Source organism: Ornithodoros turicata, chromosome 9, assembly GCF_037126465.1.
Source record: "Ornithodoros turicata isolate Travis chromosome 9, ASM3712646v1, whole genome shotgun sequence".
Classification (NCBI taxonomy): domain Eukaryota; kingdom Metazoa; phylum Arthropoda; class Arachnida; order Ixodida; family Argasidae; genus Ornithodoros; species Ornithodoros turicata.
Window position 1 is genome coordinate 26464859 of NC_088209.1, and position 25275 is coordinate 26490133.

Consider the following 25275-nt stretch of genomic DNA (forward strand, 5'->3'; position numbering starts at 1 on the left):
CTATGCCACGGGAGCTGGTTTGTTGTTTATTCAAAAAGCGGAGATGTTCGACGGGGCAAGAGAGTTTACTATATAAACGGCACTACGAATCTCATGGCTTGAAGCTGAAGTCACTGGACGACACCAGTAGGTGACCGCAACATGAATTCGGGACATGCCTCTGTTGCGCTAATCTTTCGTTGTTAACGGACCATGTTACCGGTCTGCGCGTAAACCACCAAAAATGCTCTTTTGCGTTTCGGAGCCTAAACGGCGCGTCGGAAATGCCGCGCATGTACGTCGCATCCCGCCCGTTTAAGACGCCGACGTCCCACGGGACAATAAGCACGCGTGTTCATCTCCGCGCCAGGGGCATCTCTGGCGTCCCCGTTCACTCAACGGCCGCCCTCCAAAATAGTCCGCCTGCTCCCTACACTCGAAATAGCCTCGTTTCCCACCCACCCAGTGCTTGGTAGCCCTCTTCGTAGACACGCTCACATCGCAGCCAAGATCCAGTCGAAACCTTCTTGCTTTGTCTGCCGTGCTTCAACGACGATGCTTTCCTTTGTTGTGATTGGCCCTGCGTCACGTGACGTTACGTAATGGCTTACAGTAACGTCAGCCGTTACGGTACCGTCGCGCTAATGCAACCCAAGTTCCATCGCAGGCTGGATTTCTTCTGCTGCGCATCATAAGTCCTGTGTGCTGAATGCTGAAGTGCTGAGACCGACTCTCTTTTTTTTGTTGATCTGTATGATTTCTGCAAAGCTTGGCAGTGCTTGGAGGTCAAATTGCATCCGCTATCAACAAGGAATGTCATCATGTAGAAGATCAGGAATGCTTGCATTCCGTACTGTCTGCCTGGTGGACAGGACCTGCAACCTTGGAAGCTCTAATATCGTTGCGAGGTCCCCACAACGTGCTCTGCAATGCCCTTAATATTGCTTAGGCTTTGCGGAACTGGACCTAGAGTTCGGCGTCGTTCGACCAGGTGGATAAAATCCCACATGTTCAGTGTTTAGAGTCTGGTTACCGAGTTTGTGGGTACTGGGCTTCTGGAACAAAAAAAAAAAAAAAACATTCGTAGGTACACCTCATTTGCCCGTACGCGAGTGTGTGTCGCAGTGCCAACGTCTGTGCCGCTTGAGTGGGGTAAAAGGGTTGGCTATCGCTTGCCAAGTGTACCACGAGGACAGCAGCTTCGGAGAACGGCAGGTCGTGCTGCAGCTGGTGACGACCGAAAGCGATAACAAAATGGAACAACGCTAGCGCACCAAGTAAGAATGATTAGTTTATATAGTTTTTTTTTTTTTAACGAGTATGGCTGTGTGTTTTCTATGTCGGATAACTCCTGGAACTGCATGGTAGTAGCTTTAGTAGTGGAAGTCTAGTAGCTTCAGCACAGTAGCTCTCAATCTCAACCAGAATAATGATTTATCACAATGCCACTTCACCATAGGTAACGTCTCTCAGCACGATAAACCAACTGAACGTAATTGACGGAACTAAGCTAACAGGCTAAGCTGACGTCGTTGGGTATGACGTCGTTGCAACGTCATACGCACAGGTACTGGGAGAGGGTAGACATTTCAAGTACATTAAAGCGCACATGCCTGGTCGTCATGTATATCATCAGTCAGCATCTATCCATATATTCATTGCTTCAACAGGCAGCGTTGAGCGTGCGCAACACGTACAACTTACTTGTCCACACCATTTGTGTCCCACTTTGCTTTTTCAGTATCCTACTAGGTCCTGAAATTAAGTTAAGACTCACTCGCACTCGATGCCCATCTTTGCGCTAGGAACAGTTCTATTATGTACTAATTAACTTTTAAACGTAATTTGCTGCGCCAACGATAACCAACTGTTCTTAAACACTAGTTCCTTATGTAAAATCTTAACTCTAATCGAAGACGGTACGACGCTGTTTGCGTACTCTACGGTCCTACCCCACTCACGAGCAGTACTTAACTTAAGCAGTAACCAGATTTTTGTATGCTAAAGCAACATAGAACAAACAACATATTTACGGACAACAAGAAAACACACAAATAAACTGAAGGTCCTGATTAGAGCTAAATTAATCAACATCTTAAACGTGCCGCCCACGACTCTACGTGCTCATGATCATGCACCCGTTTATAAACGCGTCTAGGGGAAGCAACGAAGCATATCGCGCCCTTGGATTGCGTCCAAAAAGGAGACGCAATGGAAATATATGTGTTTTGAGAAGCAGCAACGCTCTAAACGCACATTTCTCACCGGACACACGTACGGAGTAGCAGATGAAGGCACGGACGGCGACGTTATAAGGTGATTTCAGACGTTGTATCAGCAGCGAAAAATTCATGAGTGACTCAGGAATCCCACCCCAAAGCAGACGACACTTATCCCGACGTGCAACCGCTTACGGAAGACACGGCCGTTAGCAGACGACAGCCGAGACCAGACAGTAAACACATACCCAGGGTTGCTAAGCGGGTAAAACTTTCTGCCGTACTTGGCATTTGTTGACACTGCTTAACGAGGAAGCTTGGAACCCCGGAGACAGGGTTCACCCAGGGAGGGTTCCGTTCTACTTGAATCTTCTGATTAATGAAGGGCCCACACAGCTCGAGGGCGAGATATAGGTTTCGCAGAAATATGAAGCGTCTAAGGGTTTATACGGGCGACGGGGTTGATATGAGCTCCTACAGAACGCGTATCTCTGTTTCGTCCGTTTTACATGTGGCTCGGGGCGGTAAGGGAGAAGACATGAAAAAACAAATGTTTGAAGAGTGTTGCCAGATGAGTCTAGGGTACGATGTGAATATAATAAATGCCAAGGAGGGTGACAAATGTTCTAGCTAGGAGGAGACATTATCGTACAATATGCTTTTATACTCCTATCTCTCTAGTGCCACACTTCTTTTCAAAATGCATAAGCTCAGTGCCACTTGGTTGTATCCTGCACAGAAAAACCTGCTTATTTTCGAGAAAAAAAATGTCCAAATACGAGAACACCAGGCGCGCAAATAGAAACCATGCAGACGAAGGACATCGTATCGTCTTTTCACAGTAGTCTAATTTGGATTCTCAGGTTGACGTCTCATATCTGCGAACCCCTTTTTCCTCAGCAAAAACACGCAAGCGGACTACGACCGCCCGCAGAGCGGCGCGCGTCCTTTCGGTCCTTTCCGACGTTCCGAACGCTCCCTTTTCCCGCTAAGAGCGTTTCGTTGTCTGCTAACAAGGCGTCGACTGGGGCCATCTTTCTCCTCGGACACAGAAAAATGGGTTCAAGCATCGCGCGCTCTGCAACTCCAAGGAGGCTTAGTGAGATCCTTTTCGCAGCTTTTGCACAATGGCATCAATTCATTCGCCTCTCTGTGGAATTTGAAAGGATATACTCACGTTCCGCATACAAAAACGCTTTCCTAGTTTCCACTTCCTGCTGGTGGGGGAATTCAGCGCAGTTCGTCGCGAGGCACACGGGCCGAATGTTATCGTCTGCAAAATGTCGTCTGCTTTAGATGAAAAGGTCCGTCTGTTGTGATTACCAGTGTGCGTCGTATCGTATCCTTATGGACATAACTCACGTACAAAAATTACTAGGGAAACTGCGATGTAGTTGCCATTGCCGAAGTAGGCGAACGCAAAACAGGTCCTCGTACCCGTGGCCTAATGGATAAGGCATCGTTCTCCTAAATCGGGTACTGCGGGTTCTACACTCCCGCCGAGGGTAGTGGTGTCCATTCTGGTCTGCATAATGTTGTCAACGCAATTGACAGTTATATGTGTATGCTACGGGTGTATACGTATGGATACAATTTAACGAAATCGATCTTATATCCCACAATACAAGCTTTGCGCACATAAAAATAAAGGTGTACGTGCAGGTAAATGTCTGGTCCAGAACGCCACCCTAAAGAGGTTAAATAGCACAGACTCGAGATCGAAAACAGCAGCGTTTGTTTGTGTATCGGTTGACTGAAGAGAGAACAGGTAAAGGATTTACCCCTTTGCACTTGTTCCTCTAATCGGTGGTATGAAAGAGGCCTATGTTTCCTCCGGGAATAGCAGGGAGAGAGGATGTTTGCCCACAAATTAGTTGCTTACGACAGAAAAGCTCCTGCGCTGCATCAGCCGCAAACACGCGAAGGCTTGTTGTGCCGTTGATGTTCAGAACCAATCAAAACACTCGAGCGGTGGAAGCATGAAAACAAATAAAGATAGCAGACTGATGTCATGCAAACGAAGCAACGGTGCTTAGGGTTCTTTAGTGCACAAGGTGTAGGCTCCCAGACTGCGCAGTTGAACATATGCAACCTAAAAGCATATGCTACCCAGGTTACAAACAAGGCCTTACCCGCACCTGCTCAGACAGTCACAGCTTTGTGAGACGATCGTACTTAACAACAAACAGAATGATGATGATGAATGGGGAGATTCGCCACCTGAGTTGTAGCCCGCTACTACGGGACTGTATGATATATAAAATGGCGATGATGTGACGATGGATGAGAGAGGTGGTAGTAAGACTTCATCAGCGTCTTCGGATACGTAAAGGCCCTGCAAATGAAGAAAGACACGAGAGGCACAGAATGTGAAGCGGCGCACTAAAGGACATTTAGGAGACCAGTGTCTTGCAGGAAATCCAGGAACATCGGCAGGGCCAGTACCTTCTAGATAGCAGAAGGCCTGCGTCCTACATCACACAGGGAGGCCTGCTGTTACAACTGTTGATGCTGCTATGGCGTCAGTGAAAGAGCGGGCAAGAGAAAAGCTCATGCAGGCCTCTGTGCGGCACATGGGGATCAGGCCTTCTGGGCTTCTGCATTCTAGGAGGTGTTGGCAGGGCTCGACGCTGTTGCAGGATTTTCGACCAGGTTCCGACCGATGAGCCATATACCTATTACATTTCGTTACATGAAATTAGGAGCTGCGTGATCATTGACAGCCAGTTGTTGAAGCGACAATATCTCAGAAGTGAACTACTTCAGCAGACCTACAGTAGCATACGAAGGTGATGCTAAAGCAGACGACAGAACGACGCGAAAGAAAACGCTACGACATTATTTAATACACGCGTTGTAACACTCCGACAGATATATCGTAACCAGAACTCGCAAATTCGAAATTATGCCGTATCCTGCAGACATGGAGAAGGACTGAGAGGCTTTCAGTATCTAGGTTGGCACAAGAGCACTAATGCGTAAACAGCTTTTTGACCGACGTCAGTATGATGGGAAACGTGAAAGGACCGGTGACCTTGGTCCTTCATGGATAGCTCTCACGGACGATCATATCATAAGTTCACACCTAATTCTTGACATGCGTCTTTCCAGTTCACCTCAGACTTGGAGTCGGCGGGTGGGCTATAAATACGTGCACAAACTAGGCGTAGCCTAAACAGATGGCTAGGCCTCGCATTCCCCACTTTTCTGCCATTTCTTCGCAATGCCATCACTAAACGGTTACAAGCAAATTGCTGCCACTAGCCCCCGTCTCAAAAAATAAACCCTCGGGACGAGTGCGTCCAAAACAAATTTCGTGCAAAGTCTCCGCTCTAAAAACGAGGTGCGCGCATCCTTTTAAGCGGCGGACACGACGGAAAGATTTGTGGTTGTTTCTGCGGAAGGTCCGTTTACGTTTTACGAACCACGGGTGGGGGGGCCTCAATAAATTCTGAAGGGAAGGCAGCGATTTTAGGGCGTCAAGAGACGCGCTCCCGCGCTCTTCTTGCTTCGGTGAAGGGTGATATATAGGAGCGATGTTTTGCGATTATATTTGTTCCCGTCACTTTATGAAACGGCGTCAGACGACAAAAAGGTGATGTCCCAGAGTGAGATAAGCTGGGAGAGCAAAAACCATATTTTTGAGAAGCTGATGAGTGGTGATTTTATTGGTTATTGAGACAAAATAGGGAATGGTGACTTACTTTCATGCGGCGCCGTTTTGTAATGAAAAGAAATAGTCACACAAAATGTGTCAATGAACTTTGCGGACAACTGTTTACGGATGAATCGTTATAGGCAGCAACGTTGCTCGCACGAAGCCATCGTGAGCGCATGCGTGCTGGAGACTTTCAGTTCATCTTTTCGTTCAACATCGTCAATATCCAGTTTCGCGGCCAAGACAAGCCAGAGAGAGTCTCCCGTGTAATCACCACGAGCTACTAGATTATGGCGGCCACGTCATAGGCACGGATGTACCTCGAAATAAAGAGATCGAAATCCCCGCGGAAAAATAAACTATTGTAAATAAATGTTATTTGACTATAAAATGCACAGGTGCGCACGGGAAACTGCCAACAGCGAACTTAGACTAACCTGAACATATAAATGCAAACACCGAACTTAGATTAACCTAATAATAAACTAACCAACGTGCTGTTCCGTCGTGTGCGCCCTGCTGGGTCTCACGGCCGCTAAAATGTGTCTTCGTTCGCTAAAACGACTTGGACAGACATCGAAAACCCGTGCATTTGAATGGTTAAATAGTGATGTCGTGTTTATAAGCACGGTATGTCACCTTACGAAGCAATCAATCATTCTCCTTGATTTTCCTTGTTTCGAGAACGGGCATTTCGAGATCGGGGATTTCGCAACCGGGAATATCGAGGTCCTCCCATAGGCACCCCTTCCGAGCGCCGCATTTGGAGGCTAGCCGTTGCGCTTATTGCTTCCTCAATTTCTACGATACTTTGTACTTCAGCTTACCTTAGTATTTTTGTACAAACGGTGGATGTCCCAGGAGAGATTATTCTTTCTAAAATTGATTATCATGATCATTCTACGCGTTTTCATACAAGCTGTTGCTGTCGTCTGCTACTGTAGTCGCATGTGCGCATCTGCACGTTCGAAATTCAAATTTCCGTTGTCCAATCATGATGTAGATCTCGCGGGCCGATGTGTAGCGCTCCTCGCGGATCGTGCGGACGGGCTCCTCATAGAGGTTGCCGGTTATGACATGTTCGGTATAATCTAGTAGGTCGTGGTAGTCACGCATTACGGTAGCGCTATTTTGTACAGCCTCTATGATAGCTGTTCTTGTCCTGGCAGAAACGGTTCCGTGTTCTGCCCATTTTCTAGAAATATCAATGGCGTTGATGGAGACCGATTGTGCATCTGCAGGAAGAAGAGTAAAGACGTGTTGTTGTTAATTCCCATGCTTCGAGCAAGATGGATCTGCGCCCAAGCGACCGACCGCCCGAAAGGCCTTCATTCCTGGCTCTGCCAGAATCGACATGTTCTAGCCGAGACAACGATGACGTCTTCCTCACTGACAGTCCAGTCGACGACTCAGGTAACGTCGTTACGGTCGTCATCGTCGTTACGGTCGTTACAAGCTAACGAGTGGCGGTAAATTCAAAATGGCGGGCGGGAAATTTAAAAAGGTGGGCACGTGATAAAACACGTGCACGGCGCTCTTTGCGCGATACGTGAAGGCCGTGGTACACGTCACGCGCAATGTGTCACGTGCCCACCTGTTTGAATTTCCCGCCACTCGTTAGCTTGTAACGACCGTAACGACGATGAAGCGATTAAGCCCCCAGGATTTCTAAACTGAATAAGAACAAAGTGTCCGTCCCGTCGAGCTGTAGTTACTGCTACCCAGACCTCGTTTTGGTGGAACCGCGGAACGTCTCTGTCACAACATCATGCCTCGTCACCGTTTGTAGAATAGACAGATAACGTTTGCGTGACTGGTGCGAAGTTACGCTAAACAGAGCCCTTCGCGGGCACGGGCCACCGACACGGCCCGCGGGTCGCGCTGGGCTTGTTATTGGCTGTGTGCTCCGGGCCGGGCCGACAAAAGACGCCAGCACGGCGGGCCAGCCTGGCCCGGGCCGACAAACATGTTTTCGAGAGTCAGGCTCGACCGGGTCACGCAGCTAATTCCACGCAATGGAGAACTATTAGTTCATATCATCACGTGCTTGCGTCATTCCTGTGCGTAGTATCTGCAAAAACAAGCATGGTACACTGCATTATGCTTATATGATTCGACCCTCTATAACATTCTCAAAGCCACTTTACATTGCTCCTGACTCCTCACGTATTTCACAAACACGTTCGCAAAGCTTGGTGAGAGGGGTAAGGATTGGGAGGACTTTGTTGACAGCACCCTCTTCCTCTACATCCACCAAAACTTGGTAGTGTAACGATAACGCGCTTGCCGGCGTGCATCCTGGATTAAATTTGGTCTCGTGCTGTTCTGGTGTTAAACCGACAGGTCTTGTATGTGTGTGGCCGTGTCCTCTCTTCTTATAAATTTACTTATAAATTTGTGTGATAAGCGCTAGAAACGCGTACGTCACGGCTGGAAATACTAGGCCGGGATCTACACGCTGAGTCTCTGGGCCGAGCCTGGCAGGCCGGGCTCTATTCAGTGGGCCATCAGGCCGGACCGGGCCATTTTTCGATCCTCCCGGGCCGGGTCGGGCCCGGAAAAGTCGGCCCGCGCAGGGCTCTACCGCTAAATAAGCAAACCACTAGAAATTCAGCGCAGCACGAAAACAGTTCCGAGGTATGGAAGCTCCTGCGAACAACCATTCGTACATGCCTTCCATGTCCTCTTTCCTTCAATTTATTTTACAACTGCATTTTAGAATTGAACAATTTATAATCGTTGTAGTGACATTGCTGTAGTCCGACACTCATACACATCTGATATTCAATCAAACAGTTTTTATTATGTCAGTTTCAAGTTACAATGGCGGGAATCACCTCAAAAGCACCGAGACAGCCACCTGACAAAACCGCAATCCCTAAAGGATAGCTGGTTCCATTTTTATGAAATCTGGGAACGTTTCCTCCTCTGAATTCTTACCCGAGGACATGACGTACCCCCGTCTTCCTCGCCTACACTCCTTAAAAGAAAAGGGCGTGTTGTAACTCCTTTTTGGGGGGTACACCCTTGCCACAATATCACTCCCTTTGGAGTGTACCCATTACCCTTTAATTACTCTCCATTACCCTCGTTAAGGAGTCTCCTCACTCCCTTCATAGCTATGGAGGGAGTGAAGAGACTCCCTGAGGGCACTCCAAAGGGGGTGATATTGTGGCAAGGGCGTACACCTCAAAAAGGAGTTACAACATACCCCCTACCCTTTTTTTTAAAGGAGTGTACAGCTACGTGAAGTTTCTAACCCCGTTCCCGATTATCGTACTACGTAACTTGTGACATGCTTACGAGGCATCGCGCATTATTTCGCAGGACCATATGAAGAGTGCTCCTCTTCAGAACGCCCCCGTCGGCTGTCTTCCAGTCGATCTCTTCCATGCGTGCAAGAGAGACGTCACGACAAAGCGGAGCGATCAGACAGTGCCCCGAGTCCCATGCAGCTGACGGGAAGTTCATGCGACACGCCCATGACCGATTCTTTTCCTGCTTCCACACCGAGCAGAGAGGACGACGACGACCAGAGCCGCTCTGCCTACGAGGGTACATACGTCGTCTGCTAGCCACATTGTGATCACAGCCTAGAAGTTTCTATGGCGACGGAGGAATGTGTAACGCGCGGATTGTCACGGCAGCGTGAAGCAGAAGGGTTATACGCGAAGTAGAGAAATAGCGGCGCAATAAATGTGCGGGCATCTTCATCGAGAAGGCAACAGACCTATCGAGATTTGTATCGTTTTGATTCAAAGCTATATAGTATAAGAGCAATAATGCAATGCGTGACTATACCTTACGCTCAAAAATAATCGCCAGAACTGCCTCGAAACTGACATACTTTCATGAGAAGATGTAGTAAAGGCCAGCAGGTACTTATATTGTTGTCAGGTTGAATTGTCGGCAAAGTCAGCCATTATCAGTAAGAAGACTCCATATGGAGGTCGGCCCCTAGGGAACAATGACAGGCACGAGTAACACATAACCTGCTAGCCAAATAAAGTATCAGAACGACGTTAATCTAACGTTTCGTACTCTTCCCCAGGCATCCTGCAATGCGAACGGGACTTTTTCGACTTCGTCATGACTTTACCGAGCGAACCAAAACCGACGAAACCTTCCCCTACTAGGGTCCGACGTGAGAGCAAGACCAAACCCAAACCTAAAGTGGGCCTCGACCACCTGGACAACCTCTGCAAGCTCATGGAACAGCTGGGGGACCTCAAAGAGCAAAATAGCAAGCTACATCGAAGGGTCCAGTATCTTGAAGACGTCAAGAACCTTCACGAAATGCACAAGGACATCTTGTCTAGAAGACCTGCATCTATGAGCTCGAGGCAATCTGAAGCGTACGACGAGTCAGTTTACCAGGACCGATATGAAACACAACTTCAAGATCGTACTTTCGAGAACCCGCTTCAGAAGAGCAAAACTCAAATAAGCATGGGGTCCTTGCAGAGAAAAACGAGAGAGCGAAGCAGGTCCGTTGGAAATCAGGACGAGTTCAACGACCCGAAGGGTTCGTTGAAGTCCAAGAAGTTTCCTAACTGGTCAAAAGTGAAAGAAGCTTTGGGGTTCGAGCAGAGGCCAAGTGATTACGATGTCGATGGAAATAGCTTTCGCGAAGGGAACAGGATATTAGGTCCAGACGTGGTACATCATATAAGTGTACCGATATATTCCGATGAGTACGACAGGAACTTTGACGGCAGGGTTACGAATGTTGGCGAACGCTGTCGACAGAAGGAGCCTTGGACAGACTGGACTGGAGAGGGAAGGCTCCAATCCAAGGGCTATCCTAATGGTAAGTGTGCTAGGCTTCCTGTGTGTACTATTGTGGACAGATATGCTTTGACTTTGATTGGTGCTGAGACCCCTGAATCGTGCCACCGTAGAGTATAGCCTGGTCGCTATTGCTAAAATGACGTTGCGCAGTCCGAAAACGAAAACTTCATCTGTGTTATTGTCGTATGTCTCGTATCACTTCGCCGTCTCTCCTAATCTTACTTGGCTGCAACATGCATTCGCAATTCTTTGCTGAATGGCAGCTGTAGCATCTGTGTCGAAATCAAATTTCCAGAGTTTCTTGGGCCCAGTACAACTTACAATATAATGACGTCGGCAGTAATATATCTCATCTCATGGTACTTTCCAGAGAGGTCTGACGACGCTATATGTGAACGGAGGACCCACTTGCGACCACAGCAACCAGTAAGGCGCCGATCGTCCCCAGGTGGTCCCTCAGTAGACAAAGACAGGTTTAGCGACCATTCCAAGAAAGAACAATGTGAGCTCACGACACAAGTTGATCTATAACTGGAGGATGTGGTGGGCTGGTTGGCGAGATTGCATGTTTGTACGTTTTTCTGTTGCCCAAACACGTAAAAGCTTAATCCGCCAGACATGCATATGCTTAAAATGTATTGATTATTATGAACAAGTGTGCCCAACACGTTCTGACAGTGCACCCGACACGTCGGGTCCCAGTGTTGAGAATGCTCTCCTTCTGTGTTTGATCGTCCCTTCTACGTAAGTTACTTTCGAGGGATGCCTATCGCTAATGTTCCACGAGTTTGTGTGAATACCAAAATAAGCTAAAAAAAAGCGTAAGAGTTAATCTCATGCCTCTTGATCATCTTGAGGTTGGTTTTTCTGCTTTCTTTTCTATTCGCGAGTTCTAGAGTAGCCTGACGCGACTTTTTTGTGTCTCAGATCTCCATATTTTTATATCTCCATCAATCAATCAATCAATCTCAAAAGGGTGAGTGCGTGTTCTGTCCGGTATCCTGTCCGTATAAACGAGGCTTAGCTACAGCAACGAGGTGGGTAGAGTGTCAGATATGCAGTCACCCAGACGGTGACTGACGCCACCTCGAACAGAACCTACTATTCCAAGAGTCATCCGAGAAAAAAAAAATGCGTGCACCTGTTCTGTGTGCTTTACCCCTGTGGCAACATGCAGAGCTGATGGAATCGCGCGTCTCCACCAGCGTTGTTCTAACCATAACCCCACGTCTTGTCCTAGATTCCTTGACGCTGCATCCGAATGTGTACCCAACGTACGCGAGGAGTGACCTGAAGGACGACCCGAAGAAGGCGCCGAAGACACCGTGGGGCCGTGTGAAGACACTCATTCAGACAAAGCGTGGTAGCGTCAAGAAGCGACAGTCAACCAAAAGTGATGGCAAAGAATTCCGCATGAATTCCGACCCTTCCTGTAACGCTGCTTTCAGCGACTACGAAGAGGGTGTTTCCAGGAGGACGAGGGACATCAGGCATCGGCGAAGAAAGGTGTCCGACCAGTACGCAGACGGCGGATCCAGCAGGTCAGGCATTCGATCTATTACAGTATATTTCCTCTAGGGAGAATTCCTGCCTAATAAGGGGAGGAGGTGAGTTTTCTCCGATACCTTCGCGTGATCTCTTTGCCATGGCACTGAGAATAAGGGTATCGAAAGAAATATGCACAACAAGGAAAGTGACAGACAGAAGGAGAGAGAAGGGTCAGAGTCTTGCCTGAAGCATGCAAAAGGTTGACTCAACGAAGAAGACTACATTTCTCCGCCTTGCTTCAACACATGAGCGACTCTTACAAAGGGGATGAAGATGTATCTCCGGATGCCCCGCTCGAGTTCGTTACTTTCTAAGCGAGAAAAAACACAACAAACGCCCGAACGGGGACTCGAACCCCGGACCGTTAGGTTAAAAGCCTAACGCTCTACCGACTGAGCCACCCGGGCCACGTACGTTTCGTTCGCTACGTATAACATACCACAGGTGCTACACCAACGCGGTTTCTTTCTCTCTCTCGCGCGCGCGCTCGAGAAATGCTCCATGTAACATCCAAACCTGAACCTCATTCGCACAATCCTCGAAGTCGCCGCGATAGATGTCCCACGGACATCCATTTTCCAATGTGGACATTGGGAACTATTTCGGACGTCCACAGGAGATAGTGTTCCCTCTGGGGCCCTTCGGCCTCTGAGCATTATTCCTTATAAGAACAATGCTAGAGACACCACAGATTACGTTCAGATCAGTTACACGCAAATCGTTGCCAGTGAGAAAGACAGCGTGCTTAAGTTCACTACGAAACGTCCCGCTCATTTCAGACACTCAGGCGTAAGCGACGACTTCTGCGGGTTCCCTAAAGAGCGATCGAAGTCTCAGACGCACATCGAGCGCGACTATTACCGGGATTTTGAAAGCAGCGAAGATTCCAGGCCTCGCAAGCAGAAGCCCGCCCCGTTAACCCTAAGTCCATTGGAACACGCCTCCTCAAGCGCTGGCCATTCAAGAACCAGTTCGGGAGTGACGTCAGAAACTTGTCAGAGACTTTCTCCGAGGTCTTCGCCACAGTTCCAGAGGAAGTCCCGTTGGAACAAGGTAGGAACCACTTAAAGCTTCCTTATGAAGTGTAAGATCCGTCAAAAGGCTCTTCAATAGGAAAGCCTTGTGTCTATCGATATGTGATCATCAACGCATAACTACATGTGTCGCTCGTTTTATGTCCATCGCTTATGTCACCTGCAGGTGAAGAAGGTATTTACCGCAAAGGCGAAAGACGGCGACGCCAGTACAACACCGACTACGCAGTACCCCTTCTCAAAGTCTGTGCCTGCGAGCCCTCTGTCACTCGTAGGGACGGTGTTCAACTACGATGATCTGGGCCCGTACGAAGGTGAGCTAAGCGATCTCTAATTACATGTGACCATATCGTGATGTACCGGGTGCAACTGCCTGGTCTCTGCACGTCTTGTCTTTATCAAGTACACTGCGCAGCTAGCAAAGCTAGTACCCCTGACACAGGGGCAGCCTAAAGGCCTTTCCAGACAAGGACACTCTTCCGAACGGCGTTTGCTTCCCATGACACACGATAAAGGAGGTGCTCCCTTTCGCAAGCGGGCCTTAGCGGAAGAGGAGATTGCTCATCTCCTTTACGGGTGAAAAGGCGTAGCCTCCAACGCAGGAACAGGCTGACGATTATTAAACCACGGCAATTGAAAATAAGAATTCGCGACTCGAGGAGTTGAGTATTATATTTAACAGATGAAATTGAAAGCCATTTTGCAGCTAAATTAATAACTTCAGTTTATAAGGACCTCACGAAGTTTCATTCGCGATCCACATTCCGGATGGCGCTATTGAGTGTGGCGGAGCGCGACCTCCTTTCAGCAAGGTGTCCTTCAAAGCAGTAAAGGACTCAAACCGCAAAGGAGTTCTCGCTAGCCGTTTGTCAGGGGTGTACCTCCATAGTATAGACAAGCCTCAGCATGAGCGAACACGAGAAAAAAACAAGACACCACGTGGTATGTGGTTTCTTCGTGTTTCCCCCCCATACTCGGACTTGTCTACTATAGAGTTTACCACCAGCTTGCCTGCAATCATGCCATCTTATCTAGCAAGACTAATTCCTCAAACGTACTCTCTTAGAAATGAGCTTCACCACATAGCACGCTCCTAGCCAACCATCATCTCGAATGATATCGTTATCTGCCATTTGTTGAAAACGGCGTACGCCTTTTTGTGACAATTATATGAACAGCATAAGTGTCACAGAAAAGGCGTACCCCTCCCGTTTTAAAAAAATCAGGGCAGATAACGATATCACTCGAGATGATGGCTGGCTAGCAGCGTGCTATGCGGTGAAGTTCATTTTTAAGAGTGTAAGCACTCTCAACGCCACCAATAGTACAGAAGGATGCTTAGTGCCTCCTTTCACTCCTTCGCCACACGGATATATAAAGCCGAAACTTCGCCTACACTCTTAAAAATGAACTTCACCGCATAGCACGCTCCTAGCCAACCATTATCTCGAATGATATCGTTATCTGCCCTGATTTGTTGAAAACAGGGGGCGTACGCCTTTTCTGTGACAATTATGAACAGCATAAGTGTCACAGAAATGGCGTACGCCCCCCGTTTTCAACAAATCAGGGCAGATAACGATATCATTCGAGATAATGGTTGGCTAGGAGCGTGCTATGCGGTGAAGTTCATTTTTAAGAGTGTACTTCAGCCAGTCACCGCAGACGACTTCAAAAACATGCTTTCTGTGGCGTTCACCTTCCTGCAACCCTGCAGGCCCAGCTAACGCACTTCTACACAGTTACGTTCCAAAGATGATCATAGTAGACCACGGTGCTTCTAAATCGCAGCCTACTCGGTCAAATGTTCTAGATTAATAACACATTTTCTCGCTAGATAATGTGTGGCGCTTTTCGCTCATCACTCGCAAGTAGCGCGCGTCACAGCGGAGAAATGTGGCGTAATTGAATTGTGCTTCGCCTTATAATCTCGTCCTCACGCGCCGGACTTTATTAGGCAGTCCACAGAGTAACAACACGAACTGCGTACTTTAATCTCGTTATCTCGGCGTAGAAGGCGAGAGGAATTCCTTTTAACCGAAGAGTAGATTACAAGGTTTCCCCGTAATCCAATCTTTGGTCTTCCTTGCGACCTTGTACAATCTTGAATTAAAGCATACCCAAGCAGCACAACGTACTGAAAGTGCGACTGCATAGGGTGAACCGGTAGTTCGGGGTTGTTTCCTTCGTGTGCAGCTCAACGCTACAGCTGCAGCTCATGAAACGCTGCAAGGACAAGACTCCTCAACCCTCCGCTATGCACTTGAAATTTCAGGACACTGTCCTGCTTGGAATTTAAAAAAAAAAACTAGAGGCACACAAGAGGGTACCCTTGCCAAGAAAATAACATGAACTCAACGTGTTTACGATGGAAAGAATGGTTCGGTACCCGCCGCTGTCTGGCTTTTTCGACGACTGCTCCATTTCAATTATCTGGACGTGTTTCCCCAAGCAGCACAATGTACTGAAAGTCGAGTGCAATAGGGGTGGCCGGTATGTGTTTTATCAATGTTCTTTAGTTTCACAAGTCTATTCAAGGCCTTCCACCTACCCGTCCACCCCTATTGCACTCGACTTTCAGTACATCGTGCTGCTTGGGTCGTCGCCGATATCTTGCTTGTGACATGCGTTCTTAGTCTGGAAAAGAGGAAATGGTTTTTCGGTGCTTCCTCGTTTTTTTTTTTTCTTTTTTGGTGTGTGTGTGTGGGGGGCTGGATGTTACATCTCAACAAATAACTTCCGGTAACACCCAGTTACAACGGCATAGTGAAAAATAATGCGGCGCTTATCGGTAGAAACCGAAGACGACCAGTCCTGACCGAAATCTTTACCCATTGTCCTGGTCCTGTTTCTCTATTCTAATCTATAATTTCCATTACCAACGAAGAAGGTTAAACTCTGAGCCCTTTGAGGACATCGAACCTTTTGCGAGTAGAACCCGAATGCGCGGTGTTACGCCGTCTTCTATTAACACTGACCGTAGCCTGATCCATGGGCCCCATTTTTCTTGGGAAGCGGAGAAACAAGATTTCTCGAAATCTCTGGCCTCCCAGAGCGTTTCACAGCCAGGTTGTAACACATCGCTGGCTTTTCCTCTAAACTTGAGGGCAGTAAATCTATGTCCGAGGAAAGACGACTGGCTAGCCGTTAATAACTCAACCCCGCGGCGTTTTTCTGCTTCGGAAACACTTCTCTCCCCGCCAAACGCCTTGTAAATACCTTTGTAAAAATCACCGCTCTTCACGTTTTTTCTGTATTGTTTTTCCGTAAAATGCGCTCGTTCAAGCGCACAAACGTTTTTCCTTTTTCATTTTTTTATTACATTTAATGGGTTGTCGAATACTGCGTGGTTTACAAGGAGATTTGTGGGCATCCGTGTGATGTGCAGTTTTGGTGCATTGAAAGAGTCCACGAACAATTTGCTTGTGTGAAATATTCGTTTCGAACAGGACGAGCTGCGATTTCAGATACTACTCTACGCTGAGACGCTACCAAAGATTTAAAGATGGCTGTCGGAGAACCTTTCGTCGTCACTTCCCATCACGCGATAAAAAGCGGCTCAAGGAAACAGCACACCAGCTGACTGCTTTGACACCAACACCTGTAGAACGTGTTCTTGCACAGAACATACGAGAGAGGCTGACGTGGGCTGTTAGAGTCACACAAAAGAAAAAATAGAAATAATATTTAAAAAAAAACACAGAGAAAAGTGTGCCAAAATGGTGGAAGTGCAGGCTAGTGCCAAAACTGTGGCGAGCTCCCAAAATCGTGCCATAAGAATCGTGTTCGGACTATCATACAGACCAAATACTGTCACCACAATGTATCGTATAGTGTTCTGAACATAACGCACAATGCCACTGGAGGCAATTTCATTTCATCCGTCCTAAACTGCAATGATATAAAACCAAGTATAGATGCACTAGAGCTGAAGTAAAATGTTTACTAAACTTGCCGCCTCCTAACATCAATTACGGATAATTAACTTTTCTTCATCGCAGTGCTTGTGAGTGGAAACGACTCACAGCCGGAAAAAAAAAAAGTTCATTCATGGGCTTGGTGTTCTTGAGTTAGTGTCTGTATACCTGCATATAGCATTTCATTTCGTCCAGCATTGCACATAATTAGTTATCACTGGAGTATTTATTAATTATGCGTCATTATATTGTTCGGTTAATCACCGTACATTGTCCATTAACGCCTTTTGTAGGTACTAAGGAGGACCCGTCAGCAGAAAATTGTTCCCACTGGGTCCTCCCGATCTTGTACATTTTTGTATGTGAAATTTTCCTGCGCTACAATGAATAGTACGCGCGGAAACTTCATAGTACTGAAAGCCTGAGCCTGTTTTCGGTGAGCCTCACAGAAAACACGATACAGCACAAAACCGGCTGTACACTGTGCTGTGTTTCCTGCGTCTTTTCTCCAACAGCCACAACAGATGCAAGGTGGGTATGCAGGTTCAGATAGGCGGGCATCAAGTCTTCTCGTTCCAATACACGTATACGCTGCACTATGAACATGTTGAAGGAGGCCCTTCCTTATACGGTCGCGCATCGCTCCCCTCAGAATTTCGGACTTTTCCCTAGCTACGCTGCCAGGCCCTACACAACATAGTCAGGTGACAAAGGAACTTGTTCAGTTCCTGCGGATCTGTGGCCTTCTGGATGAACTGTGATCAATTACGCGTTTGCTTTCCTTTTGTTTGTTTGTTTTTCTTTTTGTTTGTCTTTCCTTTTTCTTTTTCCCCCCTAGCTAGAGTCACTAAATAAGCTTATTTAGTGACTCTAGGAATAGCAAGCTGCCGTAGAGCAGTCTAACCTTTCCCTCCCATTTTTTTTATATAATAAACATATCCTCCCTCCCTTCCCCACCAGATGACATCGGTCATACGTGGCTCTCCATAGCCACTGGTCTCGAAAGAGGCTTCTATATACCTTGCTTTTTTCTGTTTCTATCTAGCTTGGAAGGAAAGAGAACTTCGAGGGGTTTCTCATATTGATTCTTCCTTGAGCAGAATCGGAAGGAACTCTCTGCCGCTGATGTATTTTGTTTAGCAGAGCGTGGCCTATAAATAATAAATCCGTAAATAAATCCGCAAATAGAAGCTGCAGAAGAGGAACAAGTTTTTTTGCTGACTAGTCCCGTCCTATTCTCGCCCGGGTTCGGAATGCTCGTTGAGGTCGACGAACTTTGCTCTCTCCCTCGGGAATTTGTGTTGACGATGCATATACAATAATTCGAAAGATTCCCGCCTCTTATAGGGTCGCGAAGCAACTGTGGCTGCACGCGGCGTATGCAGTCGCGGACAGATGGAGAGGGTACAGCACGAAGGATTTGGAGGGGGGGCAGGAGGGGTTAGTACGCGACCCGGGCTGATTTTAGGGGGAAGTGTGCCGACATTAGTGTGGAAAGTCTGCTCGGAAAACCCAGGAAAGTCCTCAGACAGCGCAGCCGGTCGTGGAATTCAAACCCACCACCTCCCAGTCTTTTATCTACTCGGCAGTGCTGCTGATTGCTAAAAAAATAAAAATGAAATAATAATAAAAAATATATAATTGTCCGGAGGGTTAAAAAAGGAATTTTCTCGGTTGATGATACGCTCACCCGCGCTCTGTCGGTAGAACATGATCGTGTTGTCTCTTGCCATTCCAAATCAGTGTCAATGTCGGTGTGCGTATACTGTAAAAAGCAGAACATTTCTCCAAGAGAAGAAAGGTCAGTGTGAACATACATGTAACACGGCACGTCGCCCCTTTTTTGTTCCCCCTCCCCACGTCCCCCCATTTTTTTCTCTCTCTCTCTCTTCTGCTGGGGGACTGATGACATGCGTCATTATTTTGTTCCCACTCACTTTTACAGTGTGCGAAAGCCCGGTTTAGATGTACCTCTCCGAAACATTCTTTACCCAAAGGAGACTCGATCGCAATTTATTTCGTTGGTTACCACAATCACGGTCCCTCAACTTACATTTTCTTCTCCTTCTTCTTTTTTTTTTCAGACGAAGATATAACAAAGACAAGGGAAGCAAGCGTGGACAGACAAAGAGGTAAATGAATTCAACAAGAAAGGAGAAGAAAAATCTGCTTCTGAATCTGACATTGCCTCTCTTGGAACAACTACTACCATAACATATCAATGTGTGTAGTAGCTGCCTCTGAGCGAGGCACAGTAGTGTAGGCTGCCATGTGGCCAAAGGCGCTACGCTAACTGCAGAAGAGCGTTTTCTTTTTTTTTCTTTTTTTTTATAACTGCTCTCCTTCCAAACACACGACAAGGTGACTGTGGTGTTGACTCGCTAACACCTAATTTCACGAGTGAAACTTGTCTCCATCCGATTTCAGACACATATGCCAGCTGCGCTCAGAATTGGTTAAAACGAAATATCCATTCTTTTTCGTTTCTGTTATAACATCAGTACGATGCAGTACGATGCACGATGAAGTAAGCTCTAATGAGAGCACGACAGAGAAGTTCCAAACCTAATTCATAGGTTCAATTTGTAGGCAAAACAGACATGTTTCTCTCTCTTTTTTTAACATTATTTGTCTGTTTGTTTTATGCACATCCTATGCGAACCGTGCACTCGACCAGCACCAGCTACGATAATACAAAATCTTGTTTTATCTCGTAATGGAACACTTGTGTAGCACTAGATTTCGTCACAAATTCCAAAATGCTTCCTATTTTTGAACCTGAACTTAAAACATGTCAGCTCTTAAATTAGCACAGAAGTCATTTCTAACACCCTGTTTTCTTTCTATAAAACTGTTAAGTAGGCCAGTAAAATGCACCATGCGAAGTAATTCACACCACAGAGTCATAATTATCGCAGAAATTGAACTTAAAGTACGCCGCATAAAGCGACCGTGCGCAACGGCGGTGGAGAGCAGTACCAGCCTGTGTTCTGCTTGGAACCTCGCGCTGACGCTATAAGGAGAACGCTTTCTGATTGGTCTAGAGAAATGTTGTCTGCTACTCCTCTGTCATCTACTACTCGGCTGTTCGGGGTTCTGAAAAAGCCTTTCTCCTGGCTCGGTAATGATTCGGCCGCTCCTTCTGTCCCCAATTCTCCGGGAGAACTGGCAAAACTGGTTTACGGCGGCAAATGGACAAGGCGCCCACTGACCGGCGAACCAGAACTACCAGAACGAATTCTCCTTCTAACGTCATCGGTGACGTGGCATCATACCTTCTCCTACTCGTAATACCCGGAGTGGCGAGTTAAGGGTGAAGGCGCGGACCCACGTTTATGTGAATTTTTTCTGGGAAACAAATTGCACACATCAAAACCTTTAGCGCCATTCGGTAAAATGACACACACACTTTCATCAGACGTCTTAATCTGAAAATTTTTTGGAGGGCCCTCTGTATTCCTTTAAAAGATAACGATGATAGTGGTTGAACTGTTTTCCAGCTACATGTACGAACGTAAGTGGGGCCTGACATTTTGGGGTTAAACCCCCGATACCTGCCGATTTTTCCTTTCCGAATCAGTTTAGGACCAATTCCGGTTATGCACGATTTCTCCCAGAATTCCAATAACGTATCGCGCATATAATTTGGAGCAATACGGACGTACGGCTTATGTAAATATTATTTCCGAGTACAACAATAAAGTATGCGAAGCACATTGAATGTTACAACGTGTGGTGCTTGTCACTATAAATAGTGATGAATGCATGTTTGACCAATACATGCAACTTAACTGCGGACCGCTTGGCAGAAAAAAAAAAAGTAACGATAACTCTCGAATGTATCAATAGCGCCCGATTTTACCTCGAATTATAGTCGTATTCAACTTAAGAAGGAACAGAAATCTAGTCCGTCAACTACGTACGCCGTTGGAGATAATGAGACGCAACAGCGCGCCAGGAGAAATACTGCAGCGCCACCATTCGCCCTCACTAGGAGAGCGCACTTTTTGCCGCAGCGTAGTCTCATGCGGCCAGTCTCAGTCTCTGTCAGTGAGTATGATGGGTTACATTAACTGGCTCAGGGAGGGAGGGTGGCCTCTCTATGTCCAGCCATCCCATCCGCGGCGCAGAAATATTTTGAGAGTTGACGGATTAGGTTTCTTTTCCCTCTTAAGTTGAACAAGGTTATAGCGATTTCAAAATACCTCCCCCCCCCCCGAATTCTGGGAAAGGCATTTCGCGCGAAAATGTCAGACCCAAAATATAAGACGCAATATTGGAGCGCCAGAATATTCCCCTTTCTTCCACCTCCGTTTTCTTCTGCGTTTCCTGCTTCGATCTTCTCGTTTCCTCTACATCTTTTCTGTCTCTCTCTCTCTCTCTTTCCTCCTTTCTCTTCCATGTCTCTCTCCCTTGCAGTCGACAGCCTACCCCTCTCCCTATGTCCCAGCTCCGACGGCGAACTCTCCCTCTTCCCTCTCTCCCAATCAGCCTCCACGCCCATGAGCAGTCTTGTCCTCCAGCTCCAGCGGAACTTGAGCGAAGACTTCAGCCAAAAGATGCTCGAATGGGAACGAATCAAGGCGTCCGGTGTCGCTTCCACTGCCACAACAAAGGACAGAGCGAAATCCAAATCCGAGAAACTCAAGGGCGAACGCCAGTCCAAACCCGCTAAGCCCAAGCTCAAAGACTTAACGTGGCTCAACAAAGAACTGCACAAGATAGAGCGCGAGAAGGAAAGATTGGCAAAGGAGAAACGGAAGTACGAAGAACGTTCGGCGAGGCTTCAGCGCTTGAAGCACACGCTATTGTCTTCCGGGGAGAACAGAAACGAGATCCTGGTGCGGACGTCGGCGGGCGAGTTCCGGTTCGAAGGGATATCGGACGCTTTCACCAAGAAACTCTACGAGTGGGAAACGAAAAAGGGTGTTGTTCCAGAGCTGTCCACGATAGCGCTGCTCGATGCGAGCTTGTCGGGAGAGAAAGGAGTTGGGCTTCCAAGGGGCCTGTCGCGGTCTGATTCGAGCATCGCGGATCAAGCGTCAACGCACCATCAGGCATCGCACGGGTCCACAAGCTCATTGCCGTCAATGAAGCCGGACTCTGGATTTAGTCAGGAAGAAAACGTGCAGCCGTCGCGAGCGAACTCGGAGCCTGATCTCTCCACCCCTCACGGACAGGCCAGAAGAGATTCGTGTCTGTCCCGAAGAAGGCACTCTCAAGACCAGAAATGGGTAAGCAGGAAGGATGAAAGCATCAAAACGTGTGCACCTGATGGTTCATATGTACGGTGCTGTGCCGCTGCTAGCGTGTTCTTGTGAAAGAGAAGCTTGCGTCAAGTGGCCATATAGAGCCATGTGTGTCATGCATATAAGCACGCAGCTACACATGCCTTTAAGTATATTTTCGGTCGCTTTCGTTATGACAAAATTTGGAAACCATAGAGTTAGCTATGTCACCATGCTTGCTGTCGATCGTTGAGGTTTGGCTCAAAGATGTAAAGACTACGGCACACCATTTTCTCATAGCCAATCCGACGTCTACTCTAGCGATGAAGCAATTAATTTACTGTCAAAGAATGAACACAAAACATCCAGATGAACAAGAAGATGTGGGTTCGATCCCTACAGCTGGCTAACCTTTTCAGTGACTTTCATCTTTCATCTTTCATCCAGATGAAGGCTTTAAAGCTATCCTCGGAGGAAAAAACGTAGGAATAAAGAAACGTGAATGAACCTACAGCGTTCCAACGTTCTTTCTGGAAGCCAGAACATTGCTTATGAAAGGTGCTGAATGCTAGCAATAATTAAGGTGCTTCTAAAGCCTGCAGGGGAGTACGGAGCGTACGTGAATCCGGAAGTGACGTGGCTCATCGATAGTGGTTCCGGCGAGCTGGCATTAGAGGAGGATGACAGACGGTTGACCAAGTCTCCAGAGAACCAGGACTACGACGAAGCAGATGTCAAAGCAACAGAGGATGGTTACTACGTCCTCTTGGAGGAGAACATGCTTCTTCTAGAACAGCTCAAGGCCAAAGAGGACCTCTGCAGGCAGATGGAGAGAGAACTGCAGCTACTGGATGCCAGACTCGGTGACGTCAGCGACAGGCATCGACAGGAGATTGGTATGTGTCGTTGCGGTCTTTGCCATGTGCTTTCATCCTGGCATTCGCGCACTGGTACCTACTGCTAAGGTGAAACTGTGCTTACTCCAGTTGGGCTACCCGAAAAGATGGCGTGGCTCTACATAGCGTTTTTCTTTATTCTTTTTTTTTTTTTACGTATCGGTACTAGTTCGTCGCCTACCGCTGCATTCCCTCCAGTATCCCTTCTACTGTGCTCGCGGGTTTGTGCCCACCCTTTTCCAGCCACGTGGTACTTGTCATCCCTGTGTTAATTTGTATCCTTTACCCTTTCCCTTTTCTTATGTTCACGTGCGTGCCATCCCAGTTTATATATATTTGTAACCGCAATGCTGTTAGTTTTGTACCTGACGAAATGCAGTCCACTGCGTGAAAGCCTGTATGCATTAAAGGAAAGCATCAGTGTTTTATATTTTTGTTTGTACTTTTGCCAAGTGGATCTTGACCCAACCCTTTACATTATTCAAATGCCTTTGGATCAAATACTACACCAGTTTACATTTGTGGAGAATCGGTGTTGTGAGAAGCCAAACAGAGCATTCCCTTTCTTTTTCTTTTTGTATGCCCTTCGGAGGGTCGACACATGGAGGCATTAGCAGACAGTGAATAAAATGTATCTACTGAAAACGTTCTTTCAAGTGAAAACACTGGCAGCCGGAGTCACACACCAAGTTTGTCTGTCCAGATATCGCACCGTCGTTTTAGTCCGTGTGTCTTTCCAGCGGCTAAATTTAGCGGAGGCGTGAGTGATGTCGAAATAATGATCAAAGAGGCGCAGGTAGAAAAAGTATCTTGACGGATGGTCGCGTCTAAGGTTATAATGTTACACATTTGACTACATGCAGCGCGTGCAAAGAACGACAACAATGAGTAATGGCTTAGGCAGGAAAGTTACAAGGCATATCTACCGTGCGACAGGTCAATGATGCAGAAAATGGGATCTGGGGTGCGGAAGATGTACTTACGAGTGAAGGACGCAGTTAGTGGCATTAAGTAGCCAAGTGGTCTCACACTTGTCCATAATGATGATGATGATGATGACGCTGCTGTAAGATAAGAGAAAAGAATGATTTCGTGTCAAGGAGGACAAAGACATTGCATGGCTTCATCGTCGTGATAATCAGCTACATGCGAATGCAAGAAAAGCGAAATCGTTCGTAGCATTTCAATTTATGTGAATTATAATCTTATGTTTTTATGACAACTTTATATCGCTTACGAGGAATGAACAAGTAAACTAATGTGAATACAAAGACATTTAACAAACTGGTCTTTCTGTGTATTAAGCTGGACAACACATTTTGCACGACCGGAAGCTGCACGTCACGTGCTATTTTGTCCCGGAAGCAGTTCATCTACCTGCCAATTACAGCTGAACACGATAAAAGAAGAAATAATAATACAAAATAAGAGAAGAAGAAAGATCAATACCGTATCGGCACAACTACATCAGTTTCAGTCGTCTTTTTTTTTTTTTCGTGCTATGAGTTTGTCAAGATTATAAGGTTCATTTGATCGTAGATCGGTACCGTGAACGGCTGTGGGAGGCACACCGACCGGCTCTACTTCAGTTCGGGTTTCGGGAGTCCCAGGCCTCACTTAAGGTTCTAACCGAGCTCAAGTCGCGAGTGGATGACCTGGAGCGCTTCGGTAGAAGGTTCTACGACGAGCGACGAACCTTGCAGGTAATTGCACTGGAATGATCACCCATACACCCCCTTTAACTGTATAAAAAAAAAAGTTCGAATAATCCTTCTATATCACTCAAATACCTCCCTTACCTGCTATTCGGAGCATGAGTGCGTATCTGTCTTTATATTTTCTTTCTAACTTATCAAATAAATCCCGTACTGCTACTGATCAGTACTATGTCACTGATCGTATGAATGTGTGTAAAAGTGTGTCTAATGTGTGTAAATGCGCTAAAAATGTGTCGTTTATGTTTTAACCCGCTTGTCCGCGTCCCTTGCTTCAGTTCCACTCAAGT

The 25275-nt window shown here is 47.0% G+C and overlaps 1 protein-coding gene and 1 non-coding gene across 5 annotated transcripts in view; one reads left to right on the plus strand and one right to left on the minus strand.

Moving 5' to 3' along the window:
• The first annotated feature begins 469 nt into the window (after positions 1–469).
• LOC135368467 (uncharacterized) overlaps positions 470–25275 on the plus strand; it is a 35319-nt gene continuing 10513 nt past the window's right edge. For 2 of the 4 annotated variants that reach the window (XM_064601761.1, XM_064601762.1), the window contains exons 1-12: positions 470–1256; positions 7098–7269; positions 9184–9411; positions 9908–10666; positions 11018–11149; positions 11888–12188; positions 12975–13248; positions 13396–13543; positions 19231–19278; positions 21566–22380; positions 22970–23270; positions 24810–24973. In XM_064601761.1, the coding sequence (XP_064457831.1) occupies positions 7146–7269; positions 9184–9411; positions 9908–10666; positions 11018–11149; positions 11888–12188; positions 12975–13248; positions 13396–13543; positions 19231–19278; positions 21566–22380; positions 22970–23270; positions 24810–24973 (3294 nt within the window). In that variant the 5' untranslated portion in view covers positions 470–1256; positions 7098–7145. The remainder of the gene's footprint in view (positions 1257–7097; positions 7270–9183; positions 9412–9907; positions 10667–11017; positions 11150–11887; positions 12189–12974; positions 13249–13395; positions 13544–19230; positions 19279–21565; positions 22381–22969; positions 23271–24809; positions 24974–25275) is intronic. The other 2 variants (XM_064601763.1, XM_064601764.1) reach the window with 2 other exon arrangements.
• On the minus strand, positions 12530–12602 carry Trnak-uuu (transfer RNA lysine (anticodon UUU)). The gene has a single exon. It is a non-coding gene; the product is annotated as a tRNA-Lys (tRNA).